At 38.0% G+C, this 23,159-nt stretch overlaps 1 protein-coding gene across 1 annotated transcript in view; it reads right to left on the reverse strand.

Moving 5' to 3' along the window:
* The window catches only part of LRRC69 (leucine rich repeat containing 69), a 133,280-nt gene that overhangs the window by 34,678 nt on the left and 75,443 nt on the right, over positions 1-23,159 (reverse strand). The window contains exon 6 of the mRNA XM_006859224.1: positions 3,590-3,691. Within this exon, the coding sequence (XP_006859286.1) occupies positions 3,590-3,691 (102 nt within the window). The remainder of the gene's footprint in view (positions 1-3,589; positions 3,692-23,159) is intronic.

Below are 23,159 nucleotides of genomic sequence, written 5' to 3' on the forward strand. Positions count from 1 at the left end.
CATTATGGGAACAGACAACCTCATCTTTCTCCTGTGGAATAGCTGGTGAGCTTGAACCATAGACCTTGTGGTTCACAGTCCAGTGCACATGTCTAAACTGTTGCTAATTGTGGTTCATGAATTAATAGTATCCTTACTAGGTAGTAGCTTTTCATAACTGTAGACTCACCCCCACCTCGGACCTAATGAGTTAGAATTTACAATGTGATAAAGACTACAGGCAAACCATACACATTAAAAGTCTGATAAGTGCTAATCTAATTTATTTGCTGCAGTGAGTACCTGAATACATCATCTTAGAAAAAATTAGTAACGACTATGAACAAAGCTTTTATTCAATTTTTATTAACCCTATCCACACAAATATGTCCAGAAACAAACTGACATATATATTTTTTATTTAAATACATATAAATATGCATATATACGTATATATTTTAAATCCTGATAGCACAGCTTCTACCATCACAACTCATATATATGTGAGTTCTGTTGTGGAGCTTCAGGATAATGCACTGGACCTCAAGGTCAGTTTGAACTACAAGGTTGGTGGTTCAAAGCCACCAGCCTCTCTTTGGATAACCTATACAGGGTTGCTATGAGTCAGAACCAATTCAGTAGCACCTTAAAATCATCAACAGCATATACATATATCTTTAGTAGTCCTGGTACAGAGCTGTTACATAAGCACTGGAATGCTGTAAACCTCAAAGTTGGTGGTTCAAACCCACTAGCTGCTTCTTGGAAACGCTATTCAGGGTCACTGTGAGTTGGAATTAACAGTCCACAGACCAGTTTATTTGAGACTTATTCCTTGCCAGTTTTTCTATATGAAATAAGATTTCCACAGTGGTTTCAAAATATTACACATCAGTCTCTGCTATAATCTCTGGGTATAAATACATACATACATAATATTTCATCCATTCATCCTAATTAAAATCTTAAACAATTTTTAAAATACAACAAAATCTCGTAGATTGCTATCTCCTTGTTCCTGAATATTCTCATCTTTCTCCCGCGGAGCAGCTGGTAGTTTCGAACCACTAACCTTGCGGTTCACAGCCCAATTCATAACCACTACGTTAGTATAAAAGGAGCTCTGGTAGCGTAGTGGTTACGAATTGGGCTGTGAACCTTAAGGTCAGCGGTTCGAAACTACCAGCCGCTCCGCGGGAGAAAGATGAGGCTTTCTACTCCCGTAAAGATTTACACCCTCGGAAGCCCTGTACAGGGTCGCTATGGGTCGAAACCGACTCGACGGCACTTAACAACAACAACAACACGCTAGTATACACAAACACATAGGAGTAGGAGAGACAGAGGGCATGTGATGATCTATCTAACTGCAAGCACCTAGGGAACATCTAGGGAACACCAAAGACCCTGGGGCTAACAAGTAAGGACTCTGCCTAAGAGCTGGTTCTCGAATTTGTTTTTTTTAGGTTTGAAAACTATGAGATAATGTTCTTGAAAGCCACCGATTTTGTGGTATCTTTTGTTAGCGTTGTTGCTGTTGTTAGGTGCCATTGAGTAAGTTCTGACCCATAGTGACTCTATTACAACAAAACGAAATACCAACTGGTCCTGCACCATCCTCACAACTGCTGCTATGCTTGAGTCTCTTGTTGCTGCCACTGTGCCAATCCATCTCGTTGGGGGGGGTCTTCCTCTTTTTTGCTATCCTTCCAACTTTACCAAGCATAACGTCCTTCTCCTTTGTTAGAGGAGCAGTAGGAATCTAAAACAATACATTTTTTTAGGGTCCTGATAGCACTAAATTGGAGTCCTGGTAAAGTGCTGTAGGATAAGCACTAGACTGCTAACAGCCAAGTTGGCTGTTTAAACCTACCAGCCACTCTCAGAAACCCAAGACAGGGTCACTATGATGGCACTTAACAACAATAGAGGACTAAATTCATTAATTTTTATTAAGTGTGTAGCACAGAACTTTGCCCAAAATAAGCTTAAAGTAAGTGTTAGTCATCATTATTCTGAAATGATTACTACAAGAAGAATTAAAAAGTTATACTGGATTAAAGAAATTAAGTAATACAGTTTTAAAATCATTTACATCTCAACTTCAAATAAGTTTTCTTTTTTTTCGCACATGAAACTAATAGAGAATGCTGTTTTTGAAAATATAGATTGATTTTTAGGAGGATATTTCACAATAGCTAATTAAAGCTTTAAAAGCTGCTAGTTCTCGGGCCAGAAATTTCACTGGTAGGCATAATATGAATGTGAGCCAGAAATTCACTAAGAAGATGGTCACTGAAGCTAGCCTTGTATATAAAGGCCAAACAGTCAGAAAAGTGTTAATAATAAAAATGTCCAACAGTAGTGAAAATAGCTAGCCAAATTATGGTATAATCATGTGACAGAATATATTCATCAAAAAAAGATGTTTATTTTCACTGATATAGAAAGATATTAACAATATCTTGAGTGAAAAAAAGTAAATCCCTAACTAGTATGCACAGTTTGAACTCATCTTTAGTTTTAAACAAATTATGGGCACATAGAAACCTATGGAAGAATAAAAGTCAAGGAAAGAATAGTGAATGTGTCTGTGAGTACTGGATATCATAGAATTTAACAACTTAGCTTATTTTTTTCCTAAATTCTCTAAGTTAATTTAGGAACTTTTTTCATTTAGAATTTTTTAAAATTCTGTTTACTAATTTTTTTTTTTTTTTTAGCCTCCTTGCTACTGTTCTAATTTTCTATACTGACCGTGAATTATTTGTTAAAATAGCAGGGTTTTTTTTTAATACATTAAACCATTCTGGTGTTGTAGGATAAGCACAGGACTGCTAACCACAAGGCTAATGATTCCAAACCACCAGCTGCTACTCAGAAACCCTATTCAGAGTCACTATGAGTCCAAACCAACTCTACAGCACTCACCAACAATAAACGATTGAACAAAGTTAGCTGTTTCCTGCATCCAGGAAACCTGAATCCTTACAATTCTGGAAACCTGAATTCCAGAAAATGTTAAGACAATCCCTTTGTGCTCAGTTATAAACCCAAATGGATCTGGAAAGTCCAAATGTGTGATGGACAATCATAATTGTGAAAGGATCAGCAATGTTTAACTCCTGTACTATCAGAGGCACACAAAGAGGGGCCTTTGATATTTTTGTCTATTCCTTCTGTTAATATCATCAAATTGTTTCACTAAAAGTGAACTTGATTTCTAGATTATATTTACTCATCCGCCTAGGAAGGGAACAAGTGAAGAAGAAATAAAAGAGGCAAGAGTATCACTTAGGAACAAATCAAACACATCTTTTAAAATACTGAAAAAATTACTTGGAAGGTTAAAGAGAAAATAAATTCCTCTGTTTTTCTAAAAAAAAAAAAAAAAGTCTATGTTTTTTTTTAATTTGGTCACTTTAGGAATCAGAGAGGATTAAATCAAATTCTGTAAAGATAAATAGATTATGAGTAGGATCTTCATGGCCACTGGACTGGTGTTTCATTAATCATTTGCTGGCTTGGTTAGAATGGTTAAAAGAAATCTCTTTAGCTTTGAAGCCATGGCTTTAATTTGAAGACTTGTGAGAATCATCTAAACCTTTACCAGTAGACTCCAGACATCCTCCTGATCCACAGCATGAACTGGCTGCTTCAGAAGCAGTGGGTTCCCTTCACAGTAGAATTCCTTCAGCTTCAGGTTCTGAAACTTTAAAACAAAAGAAAACCTTTATTTCCTGACAAATTAGTATATTTCACCTCTGAGGCTACATCTTCCATTAAATTGCTACAAAGTAGGATTTCTAATCCACTCCTTGGATCCAACTAGAAGGCACTTAGCAACCACAACAACATTCCACATTAAAGATCTCTGGTGATGTTGTGGGGTAAGTATTAGACTGCTAACTGCAAGGTCAGCAGTTCAAACCCACCAGCTGTTCTGTGGGAGAAAGCTGAGGCTATCTGCTCCCAGAAAGATTTATAATCTCAAATAATTTATATAGGGTTATACATAATCTCAAATAATCTATATAGATTGCACTCAATGGCAATGAATCTATTCAATGGCAGTGAATTTGTCAGTATTCCGCATTAGTAGTCTAATATTGATACTTACTGTACTGTTAATCTCTTAAGAATTTTCATGTAAAGAAAATTTGTTCAGGGTCATTTAACTGGTTAATAAGATAGCACATAAAATAAAATAATAGCAAAATTAATCAAGTACTGGGAATATTTTTCAAATACTGTATTGGTTGAAGAAATAAGTATGATTAAATGACATAGAGGAACTCAAAAGTATACTTCTAAGTGAAAGCAGCCAATCTGAAAAGGCTAAACACTACATGGTTTCAAAATTTTGGACTTTAGCAAATAATAATGTATCAATATTGGTCTATCAAATGTACCACAGAATGCATGATACTAGTTGTTGTTGTTGTTATGTGCCGTGGAGTCAGTTCCAACTCATAGCAACCCTCTACAAGGTTTCCAAGGCTATAAATGTTTACGGGAGCAGAAAGCCTCATCTTCCTCCTGCGGAACAGCTGGTAGTTTCAAACTGCTAACCATAAGATAAGCAGCCCAACTGCTAACCACTATGCTGTGGAATAGCCTCTAGACATAAGATATCCAACCTCAGACGTACAAGACCATATCAAGACACATCTTATTTGTGAGGGGGATTGGCAGCTGGAGGGAGATGAAGGTTCAAATGAAGATTTTTGTTATTATTTTGAAGATGAAGAAGACTTGAGTATGTTGAAGGTAAGGGCAACTCACAAGCCACCACAGTACAACAAACTGACAAATGAGTGGTGGTTGTTTGTAAAGATTACAGCCTTGGAAACCCTATAGAGCAGTTCTATTTGGTCCTACAGGCTCACTATGAGTTGGAATGAACTAGACTAGACAGCAATGGATTTTTTGTTGTTTGTTTTTGATAGAAAGAATGGGAGGCCTTGGATAGTCCCATCAACTCACTCAGTTGAAGGTTTGAGTCTACCCAGAGGCAACACAGTAGAAAGGCATGTTGATCTACTTCCAAAAACTCAACAACTGAAAACCTCATGGAGTATAGTTCTACTTGGCACACATACATACGGTCACTGTGAGTTGGAGCCAACTCAGTAGAACTTGGTTTAGTATAAAGAACAACTGATCTGGGAGTGCTTGTTTGTATCACCTCATAATCCATCCCCCATACGTACTTTAGACCTCACCTCTGACTTGAACTAGCTGAAAACCAGTGGTGGTGGTGGTGATGTGTGGAGTCAGTTCCGACTCATAGCGGCCCTGAACAGGGTTCCCGAGGCTGTAAATCTTTATAGGAGCAGAAAGCTTAATCGTTCTCCCATGGAACAGCTGGTAGTTTCAAACTGTTGACTTTGTGGTTCATAGCCGATTCATAACCACTACACTACCAGAGTGTTAGCCTGAAGAAATCTCTGCTTATACTCTGCCTTGCATCTCCTACCCACTGGTTTTTCACAACGTAAATTTCTTACATTGTAAATTAGATCATATTATTCCCATGGATCAAAAAACACTCTAATGGTTTCTTATCTCAAAGGGTAAAGTATATTCTTCACTCTGACTTACCGGGTTCTAATATTTCTGCTGTTGTTAAGTGCCCCCAAGTTTGTTCTGACTCATAGTGATCCAATATAGGGCTTCCAACTTGGTAAATCCTTTAGTGAGCAGAAAGCCTCATCTTTCTTCAATGGAGCAACTGATGGACTTGAACCACCAGCTTTGTGGTTCTCAGTCAAGTCCTACAAAGCCACTGCAACATCATAGGGTCCTAATGGTAGTGGTGGTTATGTGCCATGGAGTCAGTTCTGACTCACAGCGACCCTGTACAGGGTTTCTGAGGCTGTAAATCTTTACAGGAACAGAAAACCTCATCTTTCTCTCCACAGAGCAGCTGGTATTTTCGAACTGCTGACCTTGAAGTTAACATGACAAACTCCTTCTACCCGAGCTCCTTGGTGGAAGTGGCGGTGTGTCATGGAGTCGATTCTAACTCATATTGACTCTGCATCAGGTTTCCATAGCTGTAAATCTTTACGGCAGCAGAAAGCCTCATCTTTCTGCCATGGAACAGCTGGTAGTTTTGAACTTTTGACCTTGAGGTTAGCAGCCTGACTCACAACCACTAGGTTACCAGAACTCCCTATAGGGTCCTAATATCACCTAGTAAATAATACAAAGTAATGGCAAGATAAAAACAAAAAGCTATTTCCTTGCATACCAAAATATTCACCTCACTTTCATACACTAATTATATAGTCTGAAAACTCAAGAACACTTTCCTTCATGTTTGTCCCAACTCACTCCCTAATTATAAAGGAAGTCATCTAAATTAATTAGAGAATAAAGTATTTCTCAAATGCAACTAATTAGTGGTTGTCTGGCTGTTGTTCCAAGTAAACCAAGAAGAGGGGTCATGCAAATTGTAGCAAACATTCTTTCAACTTTTACAAAAAGAAATGAAATATTCCTCATTCCTGAGCCCTTTCTAAACACTTAGAAAATACAAGAATAGGTAGTGAGAAGTCAAAAACTCTTTGTGCTATGTTTTTACATCTAAGAAAAACTAGAGATGAAGATTGAAAAGAAAGAGCAATTGAGGAGAGGATTTCACAAAGTTCATGAAACCATGGAATTAAAAGATAATGAAAGTTTTCAAACGAGCTTTTTGGAAACTCCCTCGTTACGTTTTGTTTTTAATGCTACAATTCCACTATGAGACACAACAGCTCCCTGTTACCTCCAGGGTCACAGACCAGAAGATTCAGTTTCATTTCTCGTTTCCTAACATTCAGCTTTGGAAAAGCAGTTTTCCACATTTCAACGGGATTGCTCATCGCCTGTTAGTTGTATGTACTGTGATGTTTCAAACAGTGATCATACAAATCTATATAATGGCCTGATACTGTTGGTATCAAAAGAGTCTTGCATTAAAATGCATTTAACATAATAATCCTTAAGTAATTATCTTGGATTATGATTTTTATTAAATGCATTTAAATAAATGTAGTTAGATCCTGTCATAATTTAATGCAAATAAAATGGAATATGCAATGTAATATTTGCCCAAGATTATAGCTAAGAATCAGGTCAGATGAAAAAGGAGAAAAATTAATTGTCAGACCTTTCATATAATACTGCACAAATAACTTAATAGAGATTATCCAAAGCTTATTTTAAAAGCCTGTTAACATTTACACTTTTTTAGGATTAAGGTTCTTTTTACATTAATTGTAAAAGGTTATTTTATGTTAATTGATACAGTACACAAGTATATAGCATGTCAGTTTCCAGATCATCCATTCAAAATTCAAAATTCAAAATTGCCATCCATAGTACTCTTTGTATGCAAGTCATTCAGTCCTTTATTTAAAATATACTGTAATTGGAGTCCTGGTGTGGCGCTGTGGATTAATGCGCCAGACTGCAAATCCGTTTGAACTGCAAGGTCAGTGGTTCAAGCTCACCAGCTGCTCCTTGGAAACCCTATACAGGGTCGCCAAGGATCAGAACTGACTCGACAGCACTTCACAACAACAACAATAATTGGAAACAAAGTAATTTAGATCTGACTTTTCTCCAAAAATAAAAGAGAAAGAGTAGATTTTAAACCTGGGATACATTACCCAGTTTTTATTAAAGTAATCACATAGTTGGCTAACTATAAAAACAAGCAAACCAATTAAATAAAGCAAATAATATATCAAATGATTTTTAATTGATCTGTTTCTTTAAAAGATATGATAAAAAAAGGATGGTGCTTAAGACCAGAAGTCAGATAAACCACTAAAGAAAGAGTGCAAACGTGATGGGAGTTGGCAAATTAGATTCATATATATACAAATATACATATATACCTACATGTGTGTATGAGTTTCAATCTGCCAAGTGCCATCACATTTGCGGAATTTCTTGGCATGTATTTGCACATATTGTTGCTGTTAAGTGCCGTCAAGTTGGTTCCAACTCATAGCGACACTTTATAGGGTTGCCAAGGAAGAGCTAGTGGGTTTGAACCCCTGACCTTTCAGTTACTAGTCCAGTGCTTATCCTACAGAACCACACCAGAGGTACATACATATATAAAACACTAAATAACAACACACACACACACACATATATGTTGTTGTTTAATGCCGTTGAGTCAGTTCGAACTCACAGAGACCAAATGTAGGGTTTCTGAGTAGCAATTGGTGAGTTTGAACAGTTCAAACTCACCTTGCAGTACTGCACGAATCCTATAGCACCAGACCAGAAGTCCATATATAGATACATATATATTTAGAAGTCTTGATGTGGTACTGTAGGATAAGGCACTGGATTTGGTGAGAATTTTTGTTTTCTTTATATTGAAATGCAACCCATACTGAAAGCTGTGGTCTTTGGTGTTCATCAGTAACTATTTTCAGTTCTCTTCACTTTCAGCAAGCAAGGTTGTATCATATCACAGGTTGTTATAAATAACATAACATCATGAAAAGCGGAGAAAGATTGAAGTTGTCAAAGACTTCATTTTGACTGGATCCACTATCAATTCTTATGGAAGCAGTGGTTAAGAAATCAAATGATGTATTGCATTAGGCAAATCTACAGCACAAGACCTCTTTAAAGTGTTCAAGAGCAAAGATGTTAGTTTGACAACTAAGGTGTGACCAACACAAGTCATGGTATTTTCATATGCTTGTTAAAGTTGGACAGTGAATGATGAAGAAGGCCATAGAAGAATTAATGCATTTGAGTTATAACGTTGGAGAATATCAAAAGTACCATAGCCTGCCCGAACAGAACAATCTTTGTTGGAAGAAGTACAGTCAGAATTCTCCTTGGAAGTCAGGATGGCAAGACTTCGTCTCTTATACTTCAGATATATGATCAGGAGAGGCAGTTCCTTGAGAAGGCCATCATGCTTGGAGGCCAGCAAAGGGAAATGACTCCCAACAAGATGTACTGGCACAGTGGCAGCAGCAATGAGATCAAGTTTATCAACGATTGTGAGGATGGCGCAAGTCGGGGCAGTGTTTTGTTCTGTGGTGTATAAAGTCTCTATGAGTTGGAACCTGCTAAAACAACAACAACAACATGACAATGGAGTCCTGGTATGGCATTGTAGGACAAGCACTGGACTGCTAACCACACTTTACAGGGTCGCGATGAGTTAGCACTGACTTGACCTCACTTAACAACAACAACAACAACATAACCCTATATAAATTATTTGAGATAAAAAAATAACTATGTGGGAAATATCAGAAAAGATTCATGGAAGATGTCATTGGGTGAACAAGAAAAAAGTGCAGCCACATGTGAAGAGTGGCCATTGTCAGAGAGCCTTTAAATCTTAAGTAAAATTATGTCACTCCTGAGCTCAAAGGACTTCAGTGGTTTCACATTGCATTCAAAAAGGAGTCTGGACTCTCAAGATGCTTACAATTTTAGTCCTGGGTACCATTATTCAAACATTTTCTACTCTGCTGATTATATCCTCTCTAAACATCATCCACTTGGGACCCCTGCCCCCTATATTTTACAAATCTATCACTGACCCGCTGAACTGACTTAACAAGAGCCTGACTCTTGGTCCAAAAATAGGTAATCATAAACTGACCACAAGCTCTGATACGGTCATCCAGAATCAGAAAAGGTGGCTTAACCATATAATCTTAGGGGAATTTCAATCAAGAAGTATGGAAGTAATTTGCCATTTAATCCTGAAAGCTGAAATAGAGCAGTTACTATGTCAAAGGGCTAGAAATCCATAGGAGACTATGTGTACATTGAAATTATCAGGAAGCAGAAACAAAGTGTAAGCAGAGAAACATTTGGAATGTAGTTAATTTATAGCAATAATGCAGCAAATGTGATAGCATACATATTTAAGCAACTGAGGTTCCCACAATTTGCACACTTGCTCCAGTATATTTGAGTTCTGCCCTGTCTTCTCTTTGAATTCTCGTGGGATCCTCCTTACTCCTTGCTTGTTATTAAATGCTGTGGTTCCAACTCACAGAGACCCTATACAGAGTTTCCAAGACTGTAAATCTTTGCCACAGCAGAAAGCCTCATCTTTCTCCAATGAAGTGGCTGGCAGGCTCACACTACTGACCTGTGGTTAGCTGTCTAATACTTATGCTACAGCAATACACCAGGACTCCATACGACTCCCTAGGTAACTTTAACTAAATTCCATTTGTACTAAAATCAAATCCTGACAAAACCATACACATCAATTCCAGCATGCCATCATATTCTTTCAACCCACAAACAAGTTTCTCTAATATTTCTGAATTGCTCCAGTTAACTTTCCTGGGTGCGTTTCTGCAAATCCTCCTTTGGAAAATATAATAATCTTACTTCTCCCTTGTCTAACTCTAGGCAAGCATCTCAATCCTTAGTCATTCACTTTATAGAAACAGTCTCCTTTTCAGGTTGAAAACAAGTTAGATAACGAAAAACCAATTGCCTTCAAGTTGATTCTGACTTTTGGTGACACTAAGGAGCTCTGGTAGCGTAGTGGTTACGAATCAGGCTGTGAATTGCAAGGTCAGCAGTTTGAAACTACCAGCTGTTCTGCGGGAGAAAGATGAGGCTTTCTACTCCCGTACGGATTTATAGCCTTGGAAACACTGTACAGGGTCGGTATGAATTGTAACTGACTCCACGGCACATAACCACCAACCACCATGTATCTCAGAGTAGAACTGTGCTCCAGAGAGCTCTTAATGGCTGGGGTTTTTTTAGAATTAGATCATCAGGTCTTTCGATCATGATGTTCCTTTGAGTGTTCTCAAATCTGCAATTTTTTGTTCAGCAATAAGTATGGTAACCGTTTGCACCAACCAGGAACTTCAGTTTGATAATTAAACAAACCCACTGCTATCAAGTAGATTCTGACTCATGAGGACCTTGTATAGGGTATCTGAGACTGTAAATCTTTATGAGAGCAGACAGCCTCGTCTTTCTCCCTCCAAGTGGCTGGTGGGTTTGAGTCACTGAAATGAAAGTTAGCAGCCCATCCTCTAATCTACAGCACAAGCAGAGCTCCTAATTAGATGACTATAGTTGTTGTTGAGTGGGTTATAAGGCAGCGATCCTGTGTAGGGTTTCTGAAGTGTGGCTGGTGCTTAATTAATAGATGAGTCATAAAACTAAAGAATCTCTTACAAGCAGTTTTCTAAACCTCACAGACCTGGTTTCAGAGCAAAACAGGAATAACAATAACAAACCTCTACAAAAAGCACTCTCCTCAAGGAATACCAAGGACAAAAATTCCCAACCTCTACTCTAGGATACTCTACAATTTAAGCTAGAGAGTTCCATTTAAAATTTTATTCAGACTAGGGAACAATTTAGAGTAGTGAACTTGAAGAAAGCTATTCAAAGATTGTGTGATGAAAGCTGTTTATGGTTTGAAAACTAATTGTGGTATCTGTGGTCTACCATTTTTCTTATCCTGACAGGAAATTAAAACTTGAGTGGCCAGTTTCATGGTGGGAACCACAGAAAGAATGTCTGTTTGTAGCTTCTGCCTTGGTTTCCACACAAGTCCCACCCAATGTGATTTTAAGGAAAGCCTCTCAGTGGCAAAATGCATGTATGCTCAATCAGTATGCTTTTGTTCTTCTTTCCCTTAAGTCTCTCACTGATATTTTAACCAAAACACATTTTTTTAAAGCTCTGTATATAACTTAGTCTGTATTCAATAGTAGAATAGAGAAAGCACTAAAGTTAAAGTCGGGGCAGGAGTTAAGTCCCAGTTTTTCCACATAACATTTGTGTACAGGCTATTTGAAGTTTCTGAGTCTATTTTTCACCTATAAGTAGAAGTAATGATATCTGTCCCATGGAACTGTGAAGATTAAGTGAAGCTTGTTGAAAATAATCAGTAAACTTGAAGAATTCCAGAAAATAAGATACAACACCAACAAATAGCCCATTGTCTAAAGTTGTTGTTGTTAAGTGCCGTGGAGTCGGTTCCGACCCATAGCAACCCTGTATAGGGTTTCCGAGGGTGTAAATCTTTACGGGAGTAGAAAGCCTCATCTTTCTCCCGCAGAGCGGCTGGTAGTTTCGAACCGCTGACCTTAAGGTTGGCAGCCTGATTCGTAACCACTACGCTACCAGAGCTCCTTATTGTCTAAAGTAGGCCAGTCATATTTTGTATTTTATTAGGATCAGCCATTATTTGTCTTTGTTTTTATTTGATTATTTTGCTTGAATTAAGCTTTTCCAGACCAAGATAAAGATACATACATGTACTGCAAGTGGATTAGCAAATTGATACAAGTATTTCCTGATTCAGATTGGCACATTTAGCAGTCTTGCTCTCCCATGAAAAATCCTAAAAGCAATAGAATACATTTAAAAAAAACAAATGCTATTGTTAATAAGTGTCATCGAATTGGTTCCAACTCACAGCCACCCTTATAGGGTTTCCAAGGAGAAGCTGGTGAGTTTGAACTGATGACCTTGTGGTTCAAATCAACCTTGCTGTCCCAGTGCTTCCTCTCACAGTACTAGACTAGGACTCCAGCTACTTTAGAATAGGAATAAAAGTTTTCACAGGAACAGAGATGATGAATAGATAGTATTAGAATGAAGAGGAAAGCATCAACCCAGCATGAACATGGAAGCCCAGTGAGGAAATTCCACTAACAGTGGGGGTAACTCTGAGGGACCTCTATACCCAGAGTAGTAAAAGTCTCCAGAGACTAATGGAGTCAAGGGGCAACAGACAGAGGGATTATTTATGGTACTTATCCACAAAGGCACATTTAGCAGTCCTGCTCTTCCAGTCCAGTCTCTGGAGAAGGACATCATGTTTCATAAAGTGGAGGGTCAGAGAAAAAGAGACAGAACACTAATGAGATGGATTGGCACAGTGGCAGCAGCAATGGGCTCAAGCTTAATTATTGAGGTTGGTGCAGATTGGGCAGTGTTTCGTTCTGTTGTGCATACAGTCACTATCAGTCAGTATGGACTCCACGGCACCTAACTGCAATAACAATCCAGGAAGGAGTCCTGGTAGCTCAGTGGTTCCAATTTCTGTTCAGTAGTTAGATCTCACCAGACACTCACCACTGCTTCCACAAAGATTTACCGCCTTGGGAACACTGTGATGGTAGTTCTATTTGTTCTATAGGTCACTGTGAGTTAGAAATTCACTAGATGGTAACAACACTCACCCAAGAACTGCCATACATTGGGTGTGCACCCACCCACTCTTTATCCACATAGGCACACCCTTGCTTCCATTCCCACACATCCCTACCCAACTCCTACATACTGACAGCCTGGTAGAAGCAAAGCTAAACATAGAGATCGAATAGGGCCCTGGTGACTGGCAACACCAGAAAGACATGAGGAGCTGTCTGAGTACATTATACCTGCTGTATATTTAACCACGTCCACATTCTCACTGACCAGTGCAAACTGCTGTCAGTCCTTCTTTCTCTCCCACAGAGTGAATTGCAAAGATAGCTTCCAGTCTATTAGAAAATCTCAAGTGTCCCAATGCAAAAGCAAACACAAAAGTTTTAAATGAAATCATTAAGTACTAACACGATGAGAGATAACAGATGGAAGAGTTTATAGCACAGGAAATGGAGGTAACAGAACAAGACTTTAAACAACAAACATAATTAATAATTTTAGAGAGAAATGTTAAATATAGGGAGGACGGTGGCTCTATAGGATAAGCACAGGACTGCAAACCACAAGGTCTGTGGTTGGAGCCCACCAGCTGCTCCTCAGAAGAAAGGTGAGGTTGTTCTGCAGCTGCAAAGATTTATAGCCTCAGAAAGCGTGTACAAGGTTGCTATGAGTCGGAATTGGCTCGACGGTACTTACAACAAGAACAACATGTTAAATATTAAATACACAAAGCAAGAGTAAGGAGTGAGACAAAGAAATAGTCAATTAAAATCTTTTTTTAATAAACCTTTTTTCTAAAATCTTAATAAACCTTTAAGAAGCAAAATATACAATATATATCGAATCAGTAAAAGTGTACATAATTTTTTATCTAGAAGTTACACTTCTAAATATTTATCATAAAATAATAACTAACAGGATAGACAAAGATTAGCTATAATGACATCAGTTGAAATCTTTTTTATTATGGCCAAAAGTTTGAAATGTATTACCTAAAAAAAATAGAGGTCTTACAAAGCCATGAAATAGAGTGATGTGAAAAGCACATAAGCCATTGGGAAATATTAACAACAAAAATTGAAAGCGTGTGTTATAAAATATGTATGTATAAGTACCTTGGGCTGCCAAAAGAACAAATAGCTATATGCCAGAGTGCTCCTTGGAGGCCAGGATGGCCAAATTTCGTCTCTCGCTGTTGTTGTTAAGTACCGTGGAGTCGGTTCCCACTCATAGTGACCCTGCACAGGGTTTCCGATGCTGTAAATCTTTACGGGAGCAGAACGCCTCATCTTTCTCCAGAACAGCTGGTAGTTTCTAACTGCCGACCTTGAGGTTAGCAGCCCGATTCGTAACCACTACGCTACCAGAGCTCCTTTTCGTCTCTCATACTTCAGACACATTGTAAGGAGCGACCAGTCACTGAAGAAGGATATCATGTTTGGTAAGGTGGAAGGTCAGAAAAAAAGAGGAAGCTCCCAGCGAGATGGATTGGCAAAGTGGCAGTATCAATGGACTCAAACGTGGCAACAATTGTGATGTTGACTCAGGATCGGGCAGTGTTTTGTTTTGCTTTACATAAGGTCGCTATGAGTCGGTACCGACTCGATGGCCCATAACAACAACAACATAGCCCTAGTAGCGTAGTGATTACGTGTTGTGCTGCAACCAACCAGGTCAGCAGTTCGAATTTACTGTCTGCTCTGTTGGAGAAAGATGAGGCTTTCTACTCGTGTAAAGAAAACGGATACTCTATCCTTGATTATTAGTCAATGTGTATGAATAATACTAACACATTAGCATGCGTGAATATTACATTAAAAAAATACTGTATGTACACATTCATAGACACATAATATTTAAAAAACATGTTGACCGTGGGCTTTTTTCCCCTGACTGCATACTTTTGCTTTTTTTTCAATTATCTCTATTTTCTAAATAATCCACAGTGGAAATGAAATTTTTTAAGGGTTGTTTTTTTTCTAGACATGATTAGATTTACATCACCACCCTCATTTGCAGATTACCCACTTGCAAATTTTCCGAAGGGAACAGGAGCAATGAGCGATAACTCTTCTTGTAGTGAAACTACAGCTTCCCCAAATGGATAACATTTTCCCAGAGCTAAAAATATTTCAAAGGTTTCTAGAAAGTTATATCAACATGTGTCCAAGTCTAAGATTTTCTCGGAGGTCTGAAAACTCTCCCACATATCTGGCACATGAGGTATAAATGTAAGAAATAGTTTTCATGTTATGTGCTGGTTGAGTTCATGCATTTCAATAGTCAGGATGTGGGCGATATCTCCAAGGAGGTAAAAATTGGTTTATGGAAGACGCGGGGAAAAAATCTTAGATGTTATCATTGTTTGTGGCCTTTCAAAATTCACTCCACAAATATTTAGCGTGTCTATGGCACTAAATAAGGAGCTCTGGTAGCATAGTGGTTACGAATCGGTGTGGTAATATCACGTGCCGTTTGAAACTACCAGCTATTTCACGGGAGAAAGAGGAGGCTTTGTGCTCCCGTAAAGATTTACAGCCTCGGAAACCCTGTGCAGGGTTGCTATGAGTCGGAAACGACTCCAAGGCACATAACAACAACAACAGCACGGCACTAAATGAAGTTCTGGTGTGGCACTGTGGCTTAATGCGCCAGACTGCAAAGCTGTTTGAATTGCAAGGTCGGCGGTTCAAGCTCACCAACTGCTCCTCAGAAACCCTATACAGGGTCGCTAAGGGTCAGGATCTACTTGAGGGCACTTAACAACAACAACAATGGCACTAAATATTTAGTAAATCTATGATACTAAATCCTGGTATGGCTTTGTACGGTAAGCACTGGACTGCTAACCGCAAGTCAGTGGTTGAAACCCCCCAGTCACTCCTCAGAAACCTCATACAGGGTGGTCATGAGTAAGAACTGCGTCTATGGCACTTAACAATAACAATAGTACTAAGATGTCTCAGGTAAAAGGGACATTAGGGGGACAATGTGTAGATATTCCTTGATAAAATTAAAAAAAAACAAGATTGAGAAATTCTGGTCCATCTTTAAGAACATAAAATCCAAATCTCTTTTTTCATATATTTTGTCTCTTAGTTTGCTCAGAGCTGGCATTCGCTACTTTAGTTAGAAACACAGACACACAGACACACCTGTATATGGTTCTTTCATTCAGGAAACATCACCAATCGACCATTCAGTAATTTGTTTTTATTTCTATATCAAAAAGGATATTTTGTAAAGTCCTGAATCTTATTTCTGATGTACTACTTCCTATTTTCAGATATCAATGTTTTGTGTCTTGAGAAATTATGTGCTGATAGCTGCTAATTACACCCAAGATTCTAGAGACACATTTTTATTTTATTTGACACTTGAGTCACTTACATTCTGCTTACTATTACAAAGCGTAGGTTAGAGTCTCAAAAAATATTTACTAACTATTAGCACTGTGGGATAAAGCACTGAACCACTAACATTGTGGTTCAAACCCACCTGCGGCTCCTTGGAAACTCTACAGGATCGCTGTGAGTCGGAATCGACTCGGCGGCACTTAACAACAACAACATTCTATATTAATTATCAAGTCCTTTAAATTATTAAAAGCAACATTTTGTTTTTTCTTAATATTTAAATTTAAAAAAAATGTTTTAAATTCTGCCAAGTGTGTTATATGACTTAATCCATTTATTCCTCATTATTCTGCCTATAATTATCTCCTTATGCCTTTGCCTCTTGCTATATTCATTGCAAAATAACAGACAATAACACATAGAATCATTTACCTCATGCAACATATATTTGTGAAGGAGCTGCCTAGGGGTACTGCTACCATGCAACAATGCTGCCAAACACTCCACTTACAGTCTATTTTGGTTAGAATGTGGGTTGTGATTTCAAAATGGCTGCTAGTCCTCAATCAAGCCCAAGCAACAAAATGAAGGAAGAACCAAGGGTAAGAGGTAGAGTCATTAGGAGGAGTCAGATAAGTTTGTCCAAAACAAAAGTTTTCCTAGGAATTCCACCAACAAAAAATTCTACTTGTTTTCCTCTGGTCAGAACCCAGAAACATGATCAGTCCCCACAGAAAGTAGCTCAGGAGAGGAGGGCTTGGGTCAGTGACCCAACAGGGCCTGCTGCATTTGTTCTATGATATCATTCAAGTCTCTCTGATCACATGTTGGCCCCTAGAGATCCTTTCCTGACAGCACTAAAGAAGCAGACCCCTCCATTCCACTGCTTTAAACACTGAGGATAGAGGACCACACTAAACAGAACAAATCTCCAATCTGGATTTAAACCCATTGCCACTGAATAGACTCTGAGTCACAGCGACTCCATAGGACAGAATGGCACTTAACAACAACAACAACAATCTTTACAGAAGCAGACTGTCTTATCATTCTCCCTTGAAGCAGTTGACAGGTTTGAACCTCCACTAAAACAAACTTCAAGAAGGTGGAGAGTTTTTCTGTTTTGTTTGTTCATTTCACATTTTATAAAAAGTGCCTAGAGTAGTTCGTGTCATACAAGATATTCGATAAATGTATATTGAATAAATGGATTGAAAAATAAATTTAGTCTGTGGAATTGAAAGATCTCTCTACCTGACACATGAACTTGCCATAGTTGGAAATGACTGAAAGCAACTGGTTTAATTTTGGTTGCCCAAGGTCAAGAGCTCTGGTGTGGCAATGTAGGATAAGCACTGGACGTGTAACTACAAGGTCGGCAGTTCAAATCCACCAGTTACTCTCAGAAACCCTATACTGAGTCACTATGAGTTGGAACCAACTCAATGGCACACAACAACAACCACAAGATCATACAGTTAATGAATGGCAGAGTTAATGTTTTAATGATCTCTGACTTCCAAAGAAGTATAGGATTCTATAACAGATCCACCATTTTGCAGCTGCACCAAGAATACCTCTACTGGTGGGCTGAAGCTGTCTGGCACTCACTTGGAAGAGTCGATTTCAACTATCACTTTCCAACTTCAGTTTCAGAGGCATATCCTTAGTAGCTTGAAACAGATCTTCTTCGTGGGAGTGCTTACACCACAGAAGGTGTCAAATGCTACATATCAGAGCTTCCCCACCCCCACCCCCACCCCCGAGAGTTTTGGTTGCCAAGCATTTACCAGGAAATACTGGGTATTTTCCCATCTCTACTTCCTTACCTAAATTAATGTTAAAAGCACTTTCATGAAATATGCAGATCCCCTTTGGAGCAGGCCTTCTTTCGAAGTTTCTGTGGGAATTATTGAATTTTCAGCATCATGCCTTCCTCTTGCTTTCTCTGCTCTTTAAATCTCTAAATCTTTGAACAAGTATCACAATGCAATTGGAAGCAGAGGGTGGAGAGAACAGTAAACCACAAAAAGTGACTATTCAACAAGCAAATCAGGCAATATCACCAGGCTGTAGGTAGGGAAAGGGAACAGCAGAATTTACAGCCAACTGTGTCTCTATGAAAATGAGCAGTGATTGAATCTTGATTGAAAAACAGCATTGGGTTGGCAGTCCTTGGCTCACCCCATGGAGGCACGTGTCCCCTTGTTCTTTTTATATGAGAACAGGTAGTGCTAGACCAGACCGACTCTACCTGTTGTTCCTCAGGGGACAGTCAGTGAAACTTGCACACTAAAATAGTGAATACTTACATATAAACTATATGGGAGTGCTGTATAATAACTTCATAAAACTGCCTCTTACACTATAATACAAACACAAGCTATATGTTTGTTTTACTTTATTTTGTTCTTGCTTTATAGAGTATATCTTTGACCCAGGAACATAAATTATAATTCCTTTCTAGTCACAAAGTTAAAAAATTAAGCCAGACCAAATATTAGTTATATTTCCACCTTTCTTTTTTATTATTCCTCCAACCCCTCCTCTCCAGTCTCTCAGTCTTTGTCAGGCTACCTCAGTGGACTCCAGACACACCTTGCATGCAAGGGCTAACCTAAAGAAAAGAAAAGCAGGGGGCAGAATGCAGTAACTATACCTTCTAACAGTTTACATTAGATCCTGACATCATCAGGGCATTCCCAAGCCACAGCAATTGTTTATATGGGGTGAGAGAACATGTTTGTGAATTGACGATGATAGAGAAAGATAGGAATTTGAATTAACGTATTACATAAAGCAGTTAAAACCAGTGTCATGCAGTCGATTCTAACTCATGGAGACACCAGCTATGACAAAGTAGAGTTGTTTTCCATGGTTGATCTTTTCAAAGTAGATCTCCAGGCTTTTCTTTCAAGGAACCTCTAGATATACTCAGACCTTCAACCTTTATATTAGCAGCTAACCATGCTAACCATTTGTATCACTCAGGAACTACAACATAATATATAAAGCATTTGCTAAGTTTCTGACAATTTATATTTGTTAGCTCAGCCAATCCTCACAAAAACCAGTAGAATTTACATTTTATCCCATTTAAAAAAAAATGAAACTGAAGTTCAAGGGGTTCAGAAAATGTACCAATAGTGAAACTAATTTCAAAATTGAAATTCATATATTGTTATTGTTGTTAAGAGCCATCAGGTTGGTTCTGACCCATAGGGACCCTGTAGAGGGTTTCCTAAGTTTGTGGAAATTTTTAATTAAAAGATCATGGAATTTTTTCACAGACTTTTTGCAGCCCCTTTGTACAGTCCTTTGATTTTACAATGCTACTTACAATGCTACTTCCACCAAAGGTAGAAATCTAACTAATATTTGGTCTGGCTTAATCAATAAAGACAGCACACTAAGTTGTTCATTGTCCTATTAAGGCCTAAAAGAGAAATCACTACCAAAGTCGTGATTCACCAGGTTTCCCTTGGAAAGCTAATGTGTACATCCACCAAGAAAAACCTATTTCCTACTATGCCAGTCTCAAAGATTTTTTGCAATGTGCTGTTATTTGCAGAAATAAACCAACCACATAGTGTTCAAAGAATGTTAGCTGCCAACAAATATTAAAAAGAATGTAAGCAACTTTGACTTATCCTCTCTTGACATATTACTGTTTTTAGTGGGCATCTCGGACCTGCAAAAGTGAAATCCTCACTGAGCACCCTAAATCAATGTAGAACATCCCTCCTACCATGGCCCTAGGCTATCTCTTAATGGTTTGACTACTAATTGTTGGGCTGCGCACCGAACTGCAATGTTGCTTTGAACTGTAAGGTCAGTGGTTCAAGCTCACCCGTCGCTCCTCGGAAACCCTATACAGATTCGCTATGGGTCGGAACCGACTCGAGACGGCACTTCACAAGAACAACAACAACAACTAATCATCAGATTCCTAATTCAGAGAATTTTATTGTCAGAATTTCCTGAGGGAAAGTTGTCCTGGCTCTAATAAGAGATAGGTCTATGTGCTGGGCCTAATTCCCTGACACCTCAGAGTAATCGTCTTCTTGACATAGATGTGATTTTTTCCTAAATATGTTCTAGGCTGTCTCAATTAATTAGAACATTCAGTCTTGATTGCACTAATCACTGCATCTATCTCACTGATATAGCTTCCTCACAAGCTACGGTCTAACTTTCCATGTCCGAGCACTTACATGGAACTCCGGTAGTGTAGCACTTACAACTCGGACTGAGAACCTTAAGGTCAGCAGGTTGAGACTACCAGCTATTCCGCGGGAGAAAGATGAAGCTTTCTGCTCCCATAAAGATCTATAGCCTTGGAAACCCTGTACAGGGTCACTATGAATCGGAACCGACACCACTGCACATCACAACGACCATCAGCAGCACTTATAGGTAAAAACAAAGAGAACACGAACATTTATAAAACAGCAGGCAGTTTGCTATAAACGATTTTATCCTTGCCTTATAAAAATCCAAAGAATAATGAGAAAATTGATCCCTCTTCATCACGCCCCTATTGCTGATAAAAATCAAATGCTATGAAAGACCTTATAATTTTATAGAGAAGATTCTGGAAGTCTCCTGGGATATCGTTTCAGTTTGAACCTAGATTTTTATTTTGGCTTTGGTTTGATTTTAATATATACGCTATTTTTTCCCCAAGAAGGAATTTAGATGGTTTATTAAAGAAGACTTATAAACTGTGACCAATAAATGTAGAGAATAAAATCATATACAGGAAAAGGTGATTATTCTAAAACTGTAGGCTCTTAATAGTGTTCTTAATTTCTTGGCAAACAAGGCAAAAATACAATTGAAGGTCCAGTATAATTTGTGTGATAACATTATAAAGGAAACATACCAATGGCACTTAATAGCAACAACATACCTATAATAGAAATGTAATGCTTTCATTATAATAAATTTACCTTAAAGTGGACTTGGAAGATTCAGAAAAACAGTTCTCTTTAGAGACCAATAAAGCAGAAAAGCAATATATAACCAAGCAAACAGGGTAGACATTGGTAGCAGTAGGGGCAAGATGGAAACAAGTTTTCACATCTACATCAAGATCAGAAAAGATTCTTGGGTTCATCACAAAGTTTGTGACTTGTGGGCACAAGATGAAAAGTAGGGTAGACAAATAATGAGTATTGTCAGGCCCTTCAATCGTTAGACAAATACATATAGATAGATTGGTGTTTTTTGTTAGGTGCCATCGAGTCAGTACTGACTCATAGTGACCTTATGTACAGCAGAACCAAACACTGACCGATCCTGAGCCAATAGTGTCTATTATTTGTTTAAAAACTACTTAAGGAAGAACTCCAAGCTATACTGAAAGCATTGACGAAAAGTAAGGCTCCAGGAACTGACAGAATGCAAACTGAAATCTTTCAGCAAACTGGAGACACTCACTCATTTAGCAAGGCATGTCGTCTGCGTAGCACAGGTTGTTAATGAGTCTTGCTCAAATCCTGATTTCATATTCTTCTTCATAAATTCAGTTTCTCATATTAGTTCCTCAGCATACAGATTGAATAAGTGTGATGAAAGGACACAACTCTGACATACACCTTTCCTGATTTTAAAACATGCAGTATCCGCCTTGTTTTACTTAAATGATTGTCTATTTGTTTATGTACAGGTTCTGCATGAATATAATTAAGTGCTCTGGAATTCCCATTCTTTGCAATGTTATCCATAATGTGTTATGCTCGACACTGTCAAATGCCTTTGCATAGTGAATAGAATAAAATACAGGTAATCATCTTTCTGGTATTCTCTGCTTTCAGTCATGATCTATCTGATGTCAGCCATGATATCCCTCATTCCTTGTCCTCTTCTGAATCCAGCTTGAATTTCTGGCAACTCTGTTGATCTACTGCTGCCACTGTTTTTTAATTACCTTTGGCAAAATTTTACTTGCATGGAATATTATTGATATTGTTCAACAATTTCTGCATTCTGTTGTTTCATCTGTTTTGGGAATGGGCACAAATACGGATCGCTTCTGTAAAGATTTTAATATCCAAAAATCTGTACACAATCCAAGTATAAAGTAAGGTACAAGTACTAATCATTATTACACCTTCGTAAAAAAAATTTATGTTTAAGGGAACCAATTATAAAGTAGTATTATTATATAAAGCTTTCTAAGATTTAAAAAATAGACTCATAAAAATACCTATGCATTTTAAATGGAAGCCGGAAAAGAGAGAAAAAGAAACATAGATCAACTGACTAGAACAAATTAAAAATACGTGGTGCTATAAGATCAGCACTGGACTGCACATCACAAGGTCAGCAAATCAAACCCACTAGCTAGCTGTTCCATGGAATCCCGATACAAGGTCGTTGTAAATTGGAACCAATTCAATGGCACTTAACAACAGCAGTAAGATGTTGGATTTAATTACATTACATTTAAATGAACTAAGTACTACAATTAAAACACAAAGCTTATCATATTTAATTTTAGAAAATCAACAATCATATGCTTTTAATAAGAACTATATACAAGGGAGCTTCAAAAAGTTCTTGGGGGAAATTCAATGATCTGTAATTCCATTTTTAAAGCCCCTTCATATAAACCATAAAAATAAGAAACTTCAA

The sequence above is a fragment of the Chrysochloris asiatica genome, unplaced genomic scaffold (assembly GCF_000296735.1).
Source record: "Chrysochloris asiatica unplaced genomic scaffold, ChrAsi1.0 scaffold00031, whole genome shotgun sequence".
Taxonomy (NCBI): domain Eukaryota; kingdom Metazoa; phylum Chordata; class Mammalia; order Afrosoricida; family Chrysochloridae; genus Chrysochloris; species Chrysochloris asiatica.